At 43.5% G+C, this 19,257-nt stretch overlaps 1 protein-coding gene across 5 annotated transcripts in view; it reads left to right on the top strand.

Annotated features, from left to right (window-relative positions):
- Positions 1-19,257, top strand: part of LOC116943170 (calpain small subunit 2-like) — a 66,180-nt gene that overhangs the window by 42,407 nt on the left and 4,516 nt on the right. For 2 of the 5 annotated variants that reach the window (XM_032955776.2, XM_076067724.1), the window contains 10 exons: positions 2,140-2,360; positions 4,084-4,114; positions 4,314-4,352; positions 6,050-6,139; positions 10,668-10,763; positions 12,041-12,098; positions 14,995-15,059; positions 16,155-16,223; positions 17,248-17,326; positions 18,775-18,891. In XM_032955776.2, coding sequence (XP_032811667.2) covers positions 2,140-2,360; positions 4,084-4,114; positions 4,314-4,352; positions 6,050-6,139; positions 10,668-10,763; positions 12,041-12,098; positions 14,995-15,059; positions 16,155-16,223; positions 17,248-17,326; positions 18,775-18,891 — 865 coding nt within the window. Of the gene's footprint in view, positions 1-2,139; positions 2,361-4,083; positions 4,115-4,313; positions 4,353-6,049; positions 6,140-9,633; positions 10,402-10,667; positions 10,764-12,040; positions 12,099-14,994; positions 15,060-16,154; positions 16,224-17,247; positions 17,327-18,774; positions 18,892-19,257 lie in introns of those variants that run through there. The other 3 variants (XM_076067723.1, XM_032955778.2, XM_032955780.2) reach the window with 3 other exon arrangements.

Genomic DNA, 19,257 nt, shown 5'->3' with positions numbered 1-19,257 from the left:
TGACCTGTTTGTGCATGGAGGTCAGCCTTCCAAGCTCTGTCCAGGCTCAGAAACCCTTTTTCGCTTTCTGAGATCTGATAAGACCGGGCACATTCTGGATAATGTTTATGATTGTTTATTTATACGTGTACTGGATCTACACAGCTGATGCACACAGGCCCAAAGGCCCACAATGTAAAGAGGCCAGCAAGCAAGGATCTGATGCTTTAACTTTGATACAATCCCCGAGAACTGAACGTAAGTCACACGGATCCTGTTTGACGCCATAACCCTAATGCAACGCAGAACAGGTTTAGAGGTTCATTCACTGCCTCTCCGTTAAACCGCCATGTCTAGCAAGCCTTGTGGTGCCTTTATAGCAAAATCATTAACGAGGAATGTTCTGCTTTCATTCCATCAAAGGCCGCAATGTTTGAACGTAGAAACATCTTGCCCTCGTTGAAATCTCCACATAAACCATGCTCCCTTTTCATTTGTGCACACACTTAGTTGAGCGATTGTGGCATTTTAAAGGCACATCCTGGGGGTTTATAGTCAACCTCAGAGTGCACAGGCCAACTTTATTTTAACCCAAAATCCTGGTTGGCTTTAGCTGCGCCAAAATAAAAGTATCCTCGTGGCATTTCTGAAAATCTCACTTTTATTGATCAACAGATTGAGGCCTTAGAATACATTCCCTGGCTTCACAAGACCAACGTTCAATCCGCAATACCTTGCTGATCTCACCAAGGGGCATAAACCGTCATGCGGACTCTGGTCATCCTCGCAGCGACTTTTGGCTAACCATCGAACAAACTCGGTCACTGCATCGCGCACTTTCAGATGCGCTTCTGCAGCCATCTGGAACGCTCTTCCTTCCAATTTTAGGAAGCCACTGGAGCTATGCACTTTTAAATCTAGATTGAAAACTAATTTATTTTGAACTCCTTTTTGTGTTTACTTTGTTGTCCTTCCCCTGCATGTCCGATTAGCACAGTTGGCTATGCATGGCGCGAAAGAAGTTCAACATACATACAATCCACGTATTCTGGAAATTCGGCACCATCGCAACAACATTGCTTAGGGTGTACCAATTCACTTTCCCCACCTCCTTGTGATTTCATCAATGGTTGTGATTCCATTCAAGAATCGATTCTTTTTTTTGTTACAGTGTGGAGGATGTAACGGCTTCTATTGGCTGGATGGGTCATGTGAACCCGTTGCATAAAACATACACAAATCGGAACTCACCGATTCTCACACATAGGGTCCGATGCTTGCATTTCGTTACTCACCATAGATCTAACCCCAAATAAGCACAACCCCAAGGGACTTAATTTTTAATCCACATGAAATATTAACGTTGGTGTTTTGCCAGCAAAAGCAAACAAGCAACAGTGCAAGGGACAGTCAAAACGATTGAGAATGAGATCTTCTAAATAATGTTCACTGCAAGCTAAAATTCCTCTCCAGCTAAACACCCATCGCTTGCAAGGAAATTATTTTTGAAAGTCTAACAAAACTAACACGAGGCTTATTTTGAATACGTATGTTTGTGTTGTATGAACAAACTACGTGCATTGGTGTTTTAAGCGATTATATAGATAAATAAACACATGGAAATGTGTTGCATGGAAAGTGTTTTAGCATTCACTCCAGTCGGTAGATACCCTCGCCAACCAGAATGAAAAGGTAAAGTAAGTGGGGTTTGGGCAGAACCACGTCGCTAGGAGTGATGGTAGCCAATGGTCAAGGATAATTACGGAGTGGCAGCCACAGGATTGAACGTGCCCAAGATCACGTCGACCGAGGAGACTGAGCGATGAAAGCAGTTCGTGTGCAGGTGCTGGCTGGATTACCATACAGGTGCTGGCTGGATTACCATACAGGTGCTGGCTGGATTACCATACAGGGTCATCAGGGATAGCAGCGGCTTGCGGAGGCCTTCATCCACAAATGGATTGACCATGGCCAGTGACGGTGATAAAGTAAAAAAAAAACGAATTTAGCGATGCAATTTTTTTATGCAGTAATTGGTGATTGGCCTGAAACCATCAACTTGGTACACTTGAGAACGCATTTTAACGATGGGTGCACGACACCCCATTTGCTGTCCCTCGTGACCACAGAACGAAAGTGCCCTCTCGTACCATCTCCCAGGTGACCGAGGAGCTGCGTGGCAGCCGGGAGCACCTGCCCAAGGACTTCTTCCTGTACAACGCGTCGCGCGCGCGTTGCAACTCCTACATCAACCTGCGCGAGGTGACGGAGCGGTTCCGTCTGCCGCCCGGCGAGTACGTCATCGTGCCGTCCACCTTCGAGGCGCACCAGGAGGGAGAGTTCCTGCTGCGCGTCTTCGCCGAGAAGCACAACGTGTCGGAGTGAGAGGCCCCGTGCGCCACACTCACACACATAGACGATGAACAGCCTTTAACAGACTGTTGGGGCAGGAACACAACCACAGTAATTTAGAGTAATGTCTGATCTACTGCTTCATCTTAGTCTCAGTTTAAAATAATAAGAATAAGTATTATTATTGACAGCTGGATGAAGGGCCTCCCCATGTCTTATCGGTCATGGGGTGTCCTTTGACCATACTTCATCACGCTGGTCAGTGTTTAGATGTCTCTCACTACTCAGGTCAGCTACGTCAAGGAATCGAGATCATATCAGGTTATTCACTTTGACATTGCAGTGTGCTGACCACTGCACTTACCACTTAACCCCCAGTCTCTGTTTCCAGCACCTAAATCGAAGGCACAATGTGCCTTACCTGAACTAAATTGAGTACCTGGTGCGGTTGACACACCGCAGCAGGTACTAATTTAAGGCTGAGTCGACCTCGGAGAGGCCCAGGACCGGTCCAGATATTCATCACTAACCACTGCGCTGCCGCTCCCCGCTATGGGAACACGCGCGCGCGTGCACCCACGTGCGCGTGCACCCACGTGCGCGTGCACCCACGTGCGCGTGCACCCACGTGCGCGTGCACCCACGTGCGCGTGCACCCACGTGCGCGTGCACCCACGTGCGCGTGCACCCACGTGCGCGTGCACCCACGTGCGCGTGCACCCACGTGCGCGTGCACCCACGTGCGCGTGCACCCACGTGCGCGTGCACCCACGTGCGCGTGCACCCACGTGCGCGTGCACCCACGTGCGCGTGCACCCACGTGCGCGTGCACCCACGTGCGCGTGCACCCACGTGCGCGTGCACCCACGTGCGCGTGCACCCACGTGCGCACGAGATTGGCCGCGCGCACGCAGGCAGGCAGGCAGGGGGTTCTCCCTCAGGCGCCCGCAGCTACGAGCCCAACGCTCGTGTCTCCTCTTGCCCGCGTGCGAGAGAACCTATTACGAGGCTAATTCCGCCGTATCTTAAAAATAAACGCAGCACTTAATCGCATAAACAGCTGCACAGGGGAGTAAACAAAGTTATATTAAAAATAGCTCCAACTATGTTAACAAGGCACCTAATTACCATTTTACCGTTATTAAGTGCGTGTTTTTGTTTAGTGTGCGCGCTCAAACGAGCGTTGCCTTCTCGATGCAACATTACCAGGCTCCCTTTACTCAGAAAAGAAGACTTTAGCAGCAGCAGCGTGCGTGTAAATATTTAATGCTCGTAGGATATGCATCTACACAATGCAATGAGGATGTGCGCAGCATCAAGCTGCGCCCACATTTCAAGACGCTGTACAGACACAGTTAAATTTTACAATAATAATAGATTAATGATAATTATATTGTTGGGTGTGTTAACCAGAGAGAGAGAGAGGAACGGTCACATGTAGAGGGAAATGAGGCGTATCATTAGATAACAGTTCGCATGTCCGTGATGAAACAAACCAATTCACGAACGTACACATCGATGATGAAAACGAGTCTCGTGACTAATTTTTCAAAAATAAATATGTGTTTTCAGGCTGATGAATGAAACAAGTCTGTAATTTTCACGAATAAATAATTTTCTCAAAGTTACATATTTACATGTCATGTGTGTGTTTGTTGTTATTTTTGTTAAATCAGTCTCTTACAAAGTTCTCATTTGTTCATCCCCTTCCACACTCCTCCCCCCCCCCCCTTCTCTTACCCCCCCTGTCAGGGAAATGGACGACATCATTGGCGTGGTTGGTGTAAGTGTGGATGTTGTGCAGAGCAATTCTCATTCTAATCTCAACCTTCCCTATTCCACTTGGCTAACTTGCCACCGACCGCCCGTTGTGTTGACCGCACCTGTACCCCCCACTGCCCCCCCCCCCCCCCACGTTGTCCCGCCACCCCGTTCACGGACCGATGCCGTGTGTTGTTGCGACTTAAAACACGCGCACGCAGGGCAAGAAGAAGAAGAAGAGCAAGAAGAAGAAAAATAAGGTACTGGCTTAGGCAGGAGCGGAGCGAGACGCACACCAAGTGGGGAACGAGCCCTGGCAACGACACGGCGACGCATTTGCCTGGCTTCTCACACACGCCCCCACCTCCCCTTCGTTGTTTTCACGGCTCTGCCCGTGCCATATTGCTGATGGTCCTTCATCAAATTTGCCGACTTTTCCGTTCATAAACGTGAACCGCGAGTGCTGCGAAGAAAACACGGGCATGCCAGCGATGTCCTCCCGTGCTAAAACAATGTTAAAATAAAGCCCCCGCCCCGTGTTTGCATTGCAAGCTTGGCGTTCCCTCTGTTGCTTTGCATGGCATGGCACGATATATTTATTTATTTCCCTGCTTTATATTCATATAAACTAACGTGTTTTTCATTCTTCTGCTGAAGACCTTTGGGAATACGAAATATTGTCTTTTGTGTTTGCCTAATTAACCACCTGGCCTGCTGTGTGCAATGAAATCAATTAATTTTCGTTCTCATGAAAAGCCAGGACCATTGCTGATAAAGTCATCCGTCGAGCTCGTTTGCTTTCAATCTCTTGGGATCTCAAAATTGCATGGCAATAATGGGGTATTTTATTAAAATTCATTAAAGCAACATGCTGTGTGCTTTGATCTCATATCAGGTCCCCCCCCCCTTTCTAATAGCAGTTTCTGGAATCTTCCGCACCCCAGAGAGACGCTTATCGGCTTTTAACACATGTCTCTGTACAAAAGAACCTCGATTATCAGGCAAAAGTACTCATTGTTACATCATCAGAGTAATAATATAAATGATAAAGGGGTGGATAACAGCTTCGCGATTCGAATGCTAACCACTGAATCCGGCAGTAATTCCATGGAGAATGTCCCAAAGTACTGCAAAGTTCATATACAAGACATTGTCCTGAATCATAGCCCATATCCACATTTGTTTAAATCGCCTTGACTACATTTTCCATTTCAAATTTAAATGCCATTTATATGGAATATTGTTACGAAGGTATAAGAAATAATGCCTCCCAATTGGATGCAAATAAATTCAAATTTTCAGATTATAATGTTTATCTCAAATTTATCACCATTAATAGTATAACGCCTCTTATGAAATGTTGATCCGACTAGCTGTAATGTTATCTGCGCATTTACTCCACTTATCCACGAACAAATGCGCAGCGAAACCACAGAAACCATGATTAATGTCTCGTGCCACTCCAATGATTTATTTCTTTTGAAATGCACGCAATAAATAGAAAGCCATTCCGCAGTGCAGGATGGAAAATGCCCCAGATAATTGTGGATAATCTGTGTCCACAGATGTTCACAGATGTCTACATCTGTGTCCACAGATGTCTACTGTCCATAGATGTCTACATCTCTTGTCTACATTTATCCTGGAGGAGGATTTCGATGAGCTACGAAGCTCTTGTCCACAGATGTAGACATCTGAAACTGGATACATATAATAGTATTTTAGAATACCCTACTGCTCCCGTAGATTATACAGTCATGGATAATAGGAGTTCTCCTGTCATCTATAAATGCAATGTGGTGTTACTTTTTAAAATAAAACAAAAACCCTGACCCTTTGTTTCTCAGTCTGGGTTCGATAATCAAGGTTTATTTTTGTACGCTATTTCTGAACCTTTCTCTTTCACTGAAAAAATGTTATCCTGTTCCCTTTCTTTTCATATCGCCACCCATCATAGCCAATCGTCTTTATCTCGGACAGAACTAAGAAAGGGCAGCAACAGCCGGAATCTCCTGACGAGAGCGAGCCAGAAGATGGAAACGAGGAGGTTTAGTGCCTTTTAGTGATGAATCGTCTGCACGCAGAAATGGCCTCGTCTCGCCACGGTTTTATGAGACTGCGTTTTGCCCGTGTGTGGGAGGAAGTGTGTGTGTCGTCCTTGATCGTCACGATGCTATGCCGTGCTTCAACGATGAGCGAATGCGCAGTGTTTAATATTGATGCCAACTGACGATGCCGGGTAATGCATCTAAAAGGGCCACATTATGCCGTGTTATATCTGGTGTAGATTTGTTTCTCTCTCTCTCCCAAACAAGATATACAAATCGCATTACGTTGAGAACTATCATTCATTAATACATTTCACCAGGCACTTTGAAATTCGTAAAATTAGAGTAACACTACACTCTACAGTGTACCAATATAAAAAAGGTATTTAATACATCGTTTATTTAATTTACAAATGGTATACAGGGAGGGAAAAAGTATTTGATCCCCTACTGATTTTGTACGTTTGCCCACTGACAAAAAAATTATCAGTCTATAATTTTAATGGTAGCTTTATTTGAACAGTGAGAGACAGAATAACAACAACAAAATCCAGAAAAACGCATGTCAAAAATGTTATAAATTGATTTGCATTTTGATGAGGGAAATAAGTATTTGACCCCCTCTCAATCAGAACGATTTTTGGCTCCCAGGTGTATTTTATACAGGTAACGAACTGAGATGAGCACATTCTTAAAGGGAGTGCTCCTTATCTCAGTTTGTTACCTGTATAAAAGACACGTGTCCACAGAAGCAATCAATCAATCAGATTCCAAACTCTCCACCATGGCCAAGACCAAAGAACTCTCCAAGGATGTCAGGGACAAGATTGTAAACCTACACAAGGCTGGAATGGGCTACAAGACCATTGCCAAGCAGCTTGGTAAGAAGGTGACAACAGTTTGTGCGATTATTCGCAAATGGAAGAAACACAAAAGAACTGTCAATCTAAAGTATTAAAGCTTTCGTGACTGCATAAAATTACTCATTTTATTGTATTTCTACATACGTGACTTTACCGAAAAAACCAATAAGTAACTGTCAATCTCCCTCGCCCTGGGGCTCCATGCAAGATCTCACCTCGTGGAGTTGCAATGATCATGAAAACGGTGAGGAATCAGCCCAGAACTACGCGGGAGGATCTTGTCAATGATTTCAAGGCAGCTGGGACCATAGTCACCAAGAAAACAATTGGTAACACACTACGCCGTGAAGGACTGAAATCCTGCAGTACCCACAAGGTCCCCCTGCTCAAGAAAGCAGATATACATGCCCGTCTGAAGTTTGCCAATGAACATCTGAATGATTCAGAGAACAACTGGGTTATAGTGTTGTGGTCAGATGAGACCAAAATGGAGCTCTTTGGCATCAACTCAACTCGCCGTGTTTGGAGGAGGAATGCTGCCTATGACCCCAAGAATACCATCCCCACCGTCAAACATGGAGGTGGAAACATTATGCTTTGGGGGTGTTTTTCTGCTAAGGGGACAGGACAACTTTACCGCATCAAAGGGACGATGGACGGGGCCATGTACCGTCAAATCTTGGGTGAAAACCTCCTTCCCTCAGCCAGGGCATTGAAAATGGGTCGTGGATGGGTATTCCAGCATGACAATGACCCAAAACACACGGCCAAGGCAACAAAGGAGTGGCTCAAGAAGATCCACATTAAGGTCCTGGAGTGGCCTAGCCAGTCTCTAGACCTTAATCCCATAGAAAATCTGTGGAGAGAGCTGAAGGTTCGAGTTGCCAAACGTCAGCCTCGAAACCTTAATGACTTGGAGAAGATCTGCAAATAGAAGTGGGACAAAATCCCTCCTGAGATGTGTGCAAACCTGGTGGCCAACTACAAGAATCGTCTGACCTCTGTGATTGCCAACAAGGGTTTTGCCAGCAAGTACTAAGTCATGTTTTGCAGAGGGGTCAAATACTTATTTCCCTCATTAAAATGCAAATCAATTTATAACATTTTTGACATGCGTTTTTCTGGATTTTGTTGTTATTCTCTCTCACTGCTCAAATAAACCTACCATTAAAATTCTAGACTGATCATTTTTTTGTCAGTGGGCAAACGTACAAAATCAGCAGGGGATCAAATACTTTTTTCCCTCACTGTACCTTGCTCAGTAAATGAAGTTTAAGCTTGCCGAAATTAGTTGATCGTTGAAGCACTGCAGTTTCAACAGTGATCACGTGGAGCCGTCATATCAGCACTGTGCATGGAACTTGAACCTAAACCTGACCTTTACGATGACGTTTCTGTTAGTTTGACCCTGTGTTTTTAAGCGGTCGCCGGCTTGCAGGGCTGAGCGATGCATCAGTGCTACAGACAGTACCGTCGACTATTCGTGCGCTGGCAGGCACATCGTGTGCACAGCGATACAGGCGGGGGGACTGCGCTGTTCAAGACGCGCCTGCGGCAGAGACGGTGCAGCAAACCTCGTTTAAATCAAAATCAACATTCTTCATGTCACGTGACGCACAAGTCACGTGACATTTAATTGGCTGTCAGGTACTCGTATATATAAAAAATATATGTACCTCGTTAAAACCGAGCTTACGATTTGCTCATTGCTGCAATTAGCCTCGTGTAAATTCCGCCACTTTAACGGATAATCTCCATCTATTGCTCTGATTTTACAGAAAGTGAACCTAAAGTATATTTTATCACCCCGGCTTTGACCGACCGAGCCGCTGCTTCATAGTGTTGGCATTCGGTGGTTGCATTGTTGGGAGGACAGGGCGGGTCTTTAGTACTCAACCAGGGTTGCCACAATGCCACCTATCCTGATTTTTCCAGGATCGTCCTCTATTTGAGATAGCTGTCTTGCGACCTCTTCAAGTATTCCCAGGACATTAAAATTCTGGCTTTTTTTTGGCAAAATACCACTCACGGCAATGCATTTGCATATAGTTCTCACCTCTTGCGGTATTGCGACATAATCTTCCTCTCCTCGCGATATGTCCCGGCTTTTTTACGAGTTGGCAACCTGATCACTCAACATTGGGGTGAACCAGTATTTGGGTGTCAGTCGCTCAGCCCTTGCAGTTGGGAGACGTGCACTGCGTTTGAAGTACCTCTGCAGAATGCCAAGGAGTTACGTACAAATGCATCCACACATCATGAATGGATCTGTCTGAACCCTGAGCATGAGAAGTAATTTAAGTGTGCGTTGGAACACCGTAGTGGATTCTCACTGATTTGGCCAATACATATTTAAAGCTACAGTGGATGCGGAAATATGTAAAATATTAAATAGCATTGTTACATCTTGATTTAAAGCTTTCGTGACTGCAGGAATTCATACTCTTGGGTCTTTCGATAAAGTCACGTAAATGAAACGATTATAGATCACGACGTTTCAATTGGACGACTGCTTGTGTTGCGATCGAAACGTCTTGATCTATTATTTTTTATTTACGTGACTTTACCGAAAGACCCAATAGCATTATTACAATCAAAGGGGGGGGGGGGGCGGAGAGACGTGGTGCAGTGGCTGCTGGCACAGTGTGCTATGAGAACCCGGTAACCCGAGTTATTAGAATCTCAGCCACGGCTCACATCAGTGACAAGTGATATATCCAAATGAATCCTGAGCTTCCCCGTTAACCAACGCGCGCTGACCGGCGCGCTGACATTTAATTAACCCAGCAGTGGACAAAGAATGGACAAGCGACGTTATGATGTTTGTTACTAAAATCGCAGCGAAAGAATGCGCATGCTCATGTTTCGAATTACAGCTGCGCACAGTGTAAATGTTGCCACCCAGTCCCTATTGTGGGGTGAAGATGCACGTAGACTTCACACGTGTGTCCCGCTGATAGATTTTCTGACAGGACCCTGTCCAATTAGTCCAAATCAATGGGAATCCGCTGGGGTTTAATTGCCCGTAAATTGTGTGCTATTTGTGTCCGTGTTGTGCTGACTGTGAACATTGCAGTGGTGTATTCGTAGTGTATTCACACAGCAGGGCACATTGATGAGAACAACCTTTATCTTTTTGCATCAAAAAAACGGTTTGCCCACCTCAAATTGGTTTAAGCGCTGGAAAGAAGGCTCAGCGAGTGTGATTCGTGATTGTAAACTGATCTTCCTTTGCACATGTCGGTTAAGATGCAGCATCAAATCTATTTTTTTCATGGCGCCATTTGTGCTGCGTTGAGGTGGGAAGAATTGGTAGCCCCACACTGACAGTGAGCATGGCTGGTCTCGTATGAATACACCACTGCACGCACGCCGGGATGTGAGGAAACGTTTTTAAGGTGAATGCACGAGCAATTACAATTACAAGGTCAGTGGCATTGCTATTCCGACTTCTGAGCTGGGTGGTTTGCTGAATGGCAGACTTTCAGTGATGGGGCTGGCTTAATCGTGTACGTGTGTTTGTGTGCGATAATTGCTGGGTGAGGAACCATTATCTTTTTGTGGTGTTCTGTCTGTCACTCTGTGTGTTTGTGTGTCCGTGTGTGCAAATGTGTGTGTCTATCTCTCTATCTCTCTTTCTCAAATCTCTTGATTTTGTATGCAGTCAAATAAGTTGGCTGAACCTGAAAATCCAAAGGAACCAGACCTGACCCCAGAGGATAAGCAGTTCAAGACAATCTTCAAGCAGCTGGCCGGAGACGTACGTTTACAGGAAAACGAGTTACAGCAATTCTGGGTTATTTTGTGGTTTAACTTGGCAAAACACTACGGCTCTTTCTGTTGGGTATACACACAAACTAGGAATTAAACCACGGCATTCTCTATGAATTGCCAAGGTTTAGGTTCGATTGGTGAAAAAATGTATTGCTTATGCTCCGGACAAAAGACCAAATCACCTCATAATCACTAGATTCCATCAGATCTTGTCGCATCTGCAATCTAAGCAGTGTTGAGTCTGGAAGGCACATATATGCTCCTCACATTTAACAACCCACAATAACTGGCGTGGTGAAGTCCAGTAGGGCGGCCCTCATCCAGCAGTGCAGTCATGAGGGGCTGTACATGCATGTTTTAATAGAGCCTGCAATTGATCATGCAAGGTGATTGATTAAGGTTATGACTAATGGCTTTTGTAAAACTTCATCCCGTAAACTAAAAGGCCCTGAAAGCACGTAACACATCTAATCATATCGATGTGCGGATGTAAAGCTGATGTCCAAAGTGCACTTCTTCATGTGCTATGTACCTATGACAGCAATTCAATTTTTGATGATGTTTGTTTATTCATTGGCATGTATTATAGATACATGATCTAGAATAGAGGAGCTCGGCGTGGTTAGTAGATCACTTAAGTTTGTTAAAATTCCGAACCCGCTGGACTGAGGTGGCCAGCAGATAGCATAACAGATAGCGGTACGGGTTTTAAAACCATTTGTCGGGACCTTTGAATGTTACGTCCAAATACGTGTGGGTTTTCCCTGTATTAGACAGACGACTGGCAGGTTGCATGCGCTGAGGCAAAGTGTGAGTAACCCAACCTCTTCCAAGATGTCTGGCCAGCTTAGAAGAAGAGGTAAAATGCCCTCGAGAAGGGCTCTCTAGTGGAGATCCTTCTGACAGCAGTGGTGCAATGAAGCAATTGCAGGGCTGCACATTTGCCTTTCACCTTTTCTCTGGGTACAGTACTCTGGTTTGAGCAGACATGCAAAGTACTCATTGAAAAAATAATTGGCTGAATATTCTGATGCAAGACACTTCTGCAAAATAATCTTAAGACTCAGTAAGGCTTTGCTGTATGATCAAATTATTGTTTTGTTAATTCAAATTAAACAACTTCTTAAACCGATTTAAAATGTGTTCAAATATACAATGTATTGTATGTTGGGATGGAAATTGAGAATGTGGTGTTCGCCGATCTTACGTTTATCGTTTGTTTTGCCTCAGTGGGGGTGCTGCTGATGTTTTCTGTCTCCTCAGGACATGGAGGTCGGTGCTGCTGACTTACATAACATTCTCAACAAAGTCATAACCAAACGTACGTTGGCAGAAAAAACATAACCCCCCACCTCCCACCCTCGCCCCACAAGATGTGTGGTCAGAATGGAAAATGTGGCTCCCACCTACTCTCTAAACGGCTATTGATCAGCAACCTAAAAAAGCATAGGTATGCTAAGCAATTTTCATGATCGATGGCGCATGATCCAACCTTACTGAATCGAACATGCAGTCTCACTATTGTTTTCGTAATGCTGCCTCAGTCGAAAGCTCAGATGTCGACCTTGGTGTAGACTTTTGTGGTGAGATGACAATGTGAAATGTATAATAAACTACTTTATAAAATTATATCCGAATAATCTATGGCCCTTTGCCCAATACACTGCTGGATGAAGGCCTCCCCCACACTGTCGATTGTAGCTGTAGCTTGACCATACTTCACCACGCTGATCACAGCGAGTTGGTGAAGGGGGTACCCAGGACTGTTTCAGATATCGAGCGACACTGACGTTGACCGTGGCCGACAATTGAACCCGGGTCACCGGGTTCATGGCACATTTTGTTAGCCACTGCTAAATCCCAAATGTCTTCAGGGCAGAGCAATGTCACTGCTCCACCCCAATTAACCAGATTACAATTCGCAATTTTGGTCAAGTCTTGCCAATTTTATATTTAATTACTCTGTGGCACCTTTCTGGAATAATTTTGCCATCCAAGATGGCAATTTTGCCTATAATTCTTGAGAAAAGCCACATGCAAACAGAATGTGGGGGTACTGTGATATGTGCAGTCCAAAGCTACATGCTCATACAACTGCAATATTCTAAAATTCATCTCTAAATTCTACCTCAAAAGTATTGCTTAAAAATATGGGGACAAAAAATTGCATGATTGAAAATTTTCCGATAATGCAACCTCACATTGACTAAACATCTTTAAAACGTAGATTACATCGGTCAATACAGTGAAAATGTGTGTACATTTCCATGTGTCACTTCAAACACAGGCACAGTGCATGTGTGTTCAGCAATAAAAAATACCCATGTTAGTTGGCAAAAAAGGGAATAAATTAGAATTTGCAATATACACATGAAGTATACACACTTTGGGGTGATTACATATTGCAGCATATTCTGCATATGCAAAAAGCCTAATCACTCAGTGAAGGCTCATATAATCCAATCACATGTTGCCAACAGGCGTTTTGACACAGATGTTCGGTCCTTATGGGGCTTATTAGTATGGCGGACAGTTTACTTCTGCTCAGATCGGTCTCATATACTCACTAACTGAGGGTGCGAGGACGAATGATGAAAAGTATCCTCCCAACATAAAGTGTACATGTTCTCAGTGATATATATATATAAATGAGGGTGTTTTAATAAGTAAAAAGAGAGATGTTATTTTCAGAGAAAATCTATGCAAGACTGCTTCGCCACATATTCACGCGACTACTACTACGTTACATTCATATTCCATACATTTACCCAAGAAAAGCTTAACCTGAGTCTCAACCTCCTTTCGGAAGCGTCCTGATAAGTTTCAGGCTTAGGAGAGAATGTTGCCTGTGTATTTTCCCAAATGATTATATTTTAAGTTAAAATTTCAAGTACATTTTTGCCTAGCCAGGTGAAAGCACAAGAGACCAAAGCCACTCTCATTTTCGAGAGTGACCAGACCTGGCGTTTTAGTCCGCCAGTAGGGGGCAATGGTTGCTATGTACAATCCCAATTGAGTAATAATGTGGGTCAATTTTTTTAATTGGCCAATTTGGACCCTGATGCTGGCCCACATCAGGGGATATATATAGCAGATGAGTACCAGGGTCATGACCCAATCGCTACCTAATTTTCGTCACCAAAAATAGTACCGACAAAGGCAGAAAATTGCTATAAAAATAGAAAAAGCTAGAGGGCATATTCCTGTAATCAAGTGACTTGTATGAGGGGTTAATGGGTGGATATCTAGAGGTCACATGCATGAGCAAATGTAGGGAGGGCGATGAGGTGACTATAGGAGGTGGTAAGTAGACTGCTGATCTATGTTTTTTAACTATATATTAAAGTTTGATTGATCCTCTCCAATGTATATTGGATATCTCCAGATATTTAATTTTCCTCCCAAACACAAACATGCTCAAAACAGATTTGGCCAAACAACAAAAAGTAGGATCCTCCTGCAAACAGCCTTGAGAATTATTTTTTTAGGAAAATTAAGACACAAATACAAATTAACATACAAGCAATAACTGTGGTTAAAATGCATATAAATACATATGAATAGCGTACATTATGTGTATGTGGTTGTCTTGTGTCGGTCCCATGACTCACTTTCTAATTGAAATTTTATTATCAATGTTGCATAGTTATATATGTATAATAAACAATGTGCAGTGCTTTGTCAATCCAATGTTGGATGCAGATCTCCCCATGCCCTTTCTGACATGAGTTGTTCGACCATGCGTTACCATGCTGGTCAGCGCTGGTTGGTGAAGGGAGTGGAGCACCGGGGCAGTGGATAGTGCATTACGCTTTGAACCCAACGAAGCTGAGTTTGATTCCCGGCCGTGACTAATACAAGTGGCGAGTGATATACTACAGATATATCTGAATCATTCAGAATCAGAATATTTTAGACTGGAGGAATCCGATGAGCTATGAAGCTCTTTTTCACATATATCCAGTATGGGTGGGTGAGCATATTCGGAAGCCACTGGAGCTATGCAATTTTAATTCTAGATTAAAAACGAATTTCTTTAGAACATCTGCAAAAAAAATGTTTTCACAAGTTTATTGTCCTTCCCCACATCTCCGATGAGCATGGTTTGCTACGTACGGTGTGAAAGAGTTTCAGCATCCAGTATGGGCGGGTCAGCATTCATGCATGGCCCCTTCGTATATTTATAAAAAAAAATAACGTCACGTTTGCTCTTGCAGACAAAGACCTGAAGACGAGCGGCTTTAGCCTGGAGAGCTGCAGGACAATGGTGGCACTCATGGATGTATCCTTCGCTGCTGTTTCATGTCCTTAACGCTCATCCTCCCCTCACCGGATCACTCGGCTGTGGCCACCAGAGCAGGAAAACCAGCCCAGTTTTGTCTGCTGGTTTGCACGCTCTCGCGAAAGGTGCCGGTCAGCTTTTTGCTCCGTAGACTTTTTTGGGGTTGCTGGAGGGGTGAGGGATGTGTGCACTTGTAGAGGCAGCACTGTGGAACGCTCTTTATTTATTTAGGCAGCCCCACCATCCTCCTATTCCCCACCCTCTTACAGTAGGGGGTTCTTGTGAACAATACATCCCAGGCCCTGAATTCCTGTTGGCCGCAGCGATCAGGCATATAAATAGCTTACATGCTAAACCCACTCCTTAAACCAAGGCATCTGCAAAAAAAATGTTTCACAAGAGGTCCTCTGTTTCAGTAATGCGTGTGAGGTGTGGAAAACCACGTTTTATCGTGGGATATTAATGCAGTACCAACGTTAAACTTATTTTGCCCCTTACGTAGCCACTGTGTTAACCTGAGGTGAACGTTAATCAGAGGTGAACGTCAACAGATTTACATGCAACATTGTGTCAACTAATTCCCTAAATTCAGGGGATGCTGCCATGGAATTCTGAAGTCGCTGGTTCACTTCGTTCTCTCCGTTGCGGCCAATGAAACAATGGAGAGGCTTTTACCACCCCCGCCCGCCCGCCTCTACCCAGCAGTGTTGATGGGTGCACCACAGTCAGTCGATGGGCAGGTCGCATGCGGTGGGGTGAAGTGTGGGCACCCTCGACCTATTCAAAGGCCGAATGCACTATCGGGGCTCTCAAGAGCTGCCTCAAGGGGAGGCCGTTCCACCAGCAGTGGCGTGGGCAACAGAGTTCAGGGCTGCACCTTTATCTTCGCTTTACTGCATTCACTCTGAACAGCAAGTTCGTTGTAAGGGTAGATGATGCGTACACAAGGAAGGGGCTTCAAAGGAAGTCTAACATCAGGTTCGTGTTACATATTTAATATTTCATTATGCATCTCAACCATAGTATACTGTATATGCCATTGTTACATATATATTTCTTTGTACAAGCCGAGATGCCTTAACTTGGTTTGCTCAGACGGACCTTTCAGGAAAACTGGGCTACAATGACTTTAAATATCTCTGGGATAAGCTCAAGTTCTGGCAGGTAAAGTATGTGGGTGCACGGTATGAGACTTGGTCTGCTTTAAAAACACCGTATCACCTGTGGTGCTGATACATGGAACCTCCTGTACCCTGCACAAGAGTGTTGCATTGCCGCAACCTCTGCATGCAATGCTAATTACTGCCCCTAATCCATGCTATTTAGATCACTCTCTAGACACCACTGTTTTGTGTCTAACGTGTGCATATAATGATTTGCATATTTCCCCTATGCAGCACCATTTAGCACAACGAACCTGGAAGGGTAGGGTGCAGAAAAAGAGGTGGATGAGATTATTCCATACCAAGGAATTTTCCATGTGAAAAAAAATAAATCTGAATTAAGTATTTAAGATTGCTGAATAATACTTTCTATTTGGAACTTGTCTCCAAATGAAGGCATTCTATCTAAATGTGCTCCCAACGGTTTATAAAGTCATGAATTGTGTAATTCATCTATGTTGATTCTACCAGTGCCTTAATCCTTGGTAAATATAATGAGTTAGGCTATATATGAGCCATTGTGTGACGAGACAAAGGTAATAAATCAGGAAACTATAAAGATGAGAAGAATATGAGAGAAAGCTGATATATCTCATTGTGAACAAAGAAACACGCCATTTTAATCTGGTTTACAAATTATATATTCAGGTTGTTTTGTTGAAATACACTTCGATTAAGATGACCCCTGAAATAATTACATAATAAGTATATTATGTAATTTTATTTTTCTTATTTTTACGTGACTTTACCGGAAAAAAACAAAGATTAACCCCTGAAATGTTTGTAAGAAATTGATATTAACTCGAGTTTATATAAGCTACCATACATACTTAATGAGAATGCCTTCTCGCATGATAAATAGTTATTGCTTGCACTACACATTTGCCAGATGCTAAATTATGCACGCAGCGTTATAGTGTGTCTTGCATGTGTGTGCGTGCCATTGACATACTTTTGAATACAGATAAATGAACGTGCCGTTAAATGTATTTACTTCTTGATGTTTTCGTATTTTCTTTCCAAAGCAAATATTTCGCAAGTACGATTCGGACAAATCTGGTTCCATGACTTCCTACGAGATGCGCTTGGCCATCAATGAGGCCGGTAAGTGATTGTGCTAAATTGACAGATTGCAAAAAAATAAATTAAAGGCAAAGGGCCTCAACTAGAGTGAGCTTGGGTACCCTCCCATGCTGGCTTTACATCTTTGAAGAGGTCGAAGAACCCTCACTTTACCCCACCACACACGACTTGCCAATCGACTGTGGTGAACCCATTTGTACTGCTGCATGAACAGAGGTGGGGAAATTTAATAATAAACTTGCATAGTTGTCTAAATTGCCATGCCTGGTAGATTGAAGCGGCAACTATCGGATGCACGTCCAGTGTAGGAAGCATTTACACCATGGCAGAGTACCCTCCTGTACTACCCAAACAATAATTAATAAATGTTGAAGAGCAGCCACTGCTGTTCCTGGTGCTGCTGCCTAGGCAGCTGTGTATCAGTGTCAGGCCTCGTTACCACGTAAGTCACCAAGCTTGATGCAGCACTTGGCTGTTGAAATAGAGTCGCTCCCATGCTTAAGAGATCTTCCAACAGTGGACTGAGGCAAGCAGATCACAGGTGTGCGTCACCTCAAGTGGTGAGAGGTTTCTGATGAATCAGCCACTTGGTGAGGGCTTGGGTTAACAGCCATGATTTGGCATTTCTCAGGGTCCTGTGAAAACATTCTGCCCCAGTGACATTCGCATCGGGCATAGTTATGTGTAATGTAGATGTTTTTTGGTTGGTTATTGTGTTTGCATGCAATGATTGGCCTCGAAAGCAATTAAATTATTTTTTTAATTCTCAGTCACGATGTGTTTTTTTTGTCTCATTTGTTCATTTTTGTTTTACGCTGCAGTGGCCTAAATATAACACGAGCATATAATTTGCATTATATTTGCATAAACTATGAATAATTGATCATCAAGCACATGATGTAATGCATGCATTGTGAATATAAGAATATTTTAATCAACAAATCAATGCATTGATACAAGCCTATTATTAAACTTTCCGGACAACTGCGTGGAGTTTAAGAGAAAACTGTCAATATATTCGAATGAGATATTAACCTCTTGGCATAAACCCGTTGATATTATTAACTTTTTATAAGGCAATGCCCTCTGAATAAAATTAAGGATCGTTAAAAACATATTGATCACATATACGTAAATGTCATTTCAAATAATATTCACATTACATTTGGACATTATTCTCGCGTATCTTCCTTTTAAACCTATATAACCCATCTCAATAATCTGTAAATAAACATTACACGTTTATATATATGTACAGTATTATATTTATTAACAACACAATGGATAATTCAGCCGGACGGTTTATGTAACGCAAAACGGCCCTGGGTACTCAAACGCTTTCCTAAAATGTTTATATTGGAAACGCCATCAGGATTCAGGCACCCACATGTTAATATTTATTTTTGGATCTAACACTCAGTTATCGCCGAGTACTGACACTATTTGGCGCGTTCAAACACTCTCCACAGGCTACCAGCTGAACAACCAGCTCTACCAAATAATCACGCTGCGTCACGCCGACGAGAACTTGAACATTGGCTTCGACAACTTCATCGCCTGTCTCATAAGGCTCGAGGCGATGTTCCGTTAGTATTTTCACACCATTGAGCGCAGATGTTATTTTGTGCTCGTGAAAATTCGACTTTGTCACTGACCTGGGAGTGCGTCCGAGCTGTGCGGAGGATTTATTTTTGGTTCAGTGCCCCACTTTACGCTTGACCGTATTTACGGTTCTGCTTGACTATCACTCTGTTGTGGTTCAGTGTATTGTTTTATTTACTATGTGCAACATTGTGTTTGCAGTGAGACAGTGTGTATGTCTTGCGGTGAATTTTTCCATGAAGATAACTGTTGTGCTAATTCCCCATAATGTAAAATGAATACCTGTATAATGGATTCCCTTTGTACGGTGTATGCAGTGTTTCTGTCTCGAGATATTTGGATGCCATGTA

This window comes from Petromyzon marinus, chromosome 17 (genome assembly GCF_048934315.1).
Source record: "Petromyzon marinus isolate PM22_M1 ecotype Great Lakes invasive population chromosome 17, UKy_Petmar_22M1.pri1.0, whole genome shotgun sequence".
Taxonomy (NCBI): domain Eukaryota; kingdom Metazoa; phylum Chordata; class Hyperoartia; order Petromyzontiformes; family Petromyzontidae; genus Petromyzon; species Petromyzon marinus.
This window is presented reverse-complemented; position numbering and strand designations above follow the sequence as displayed.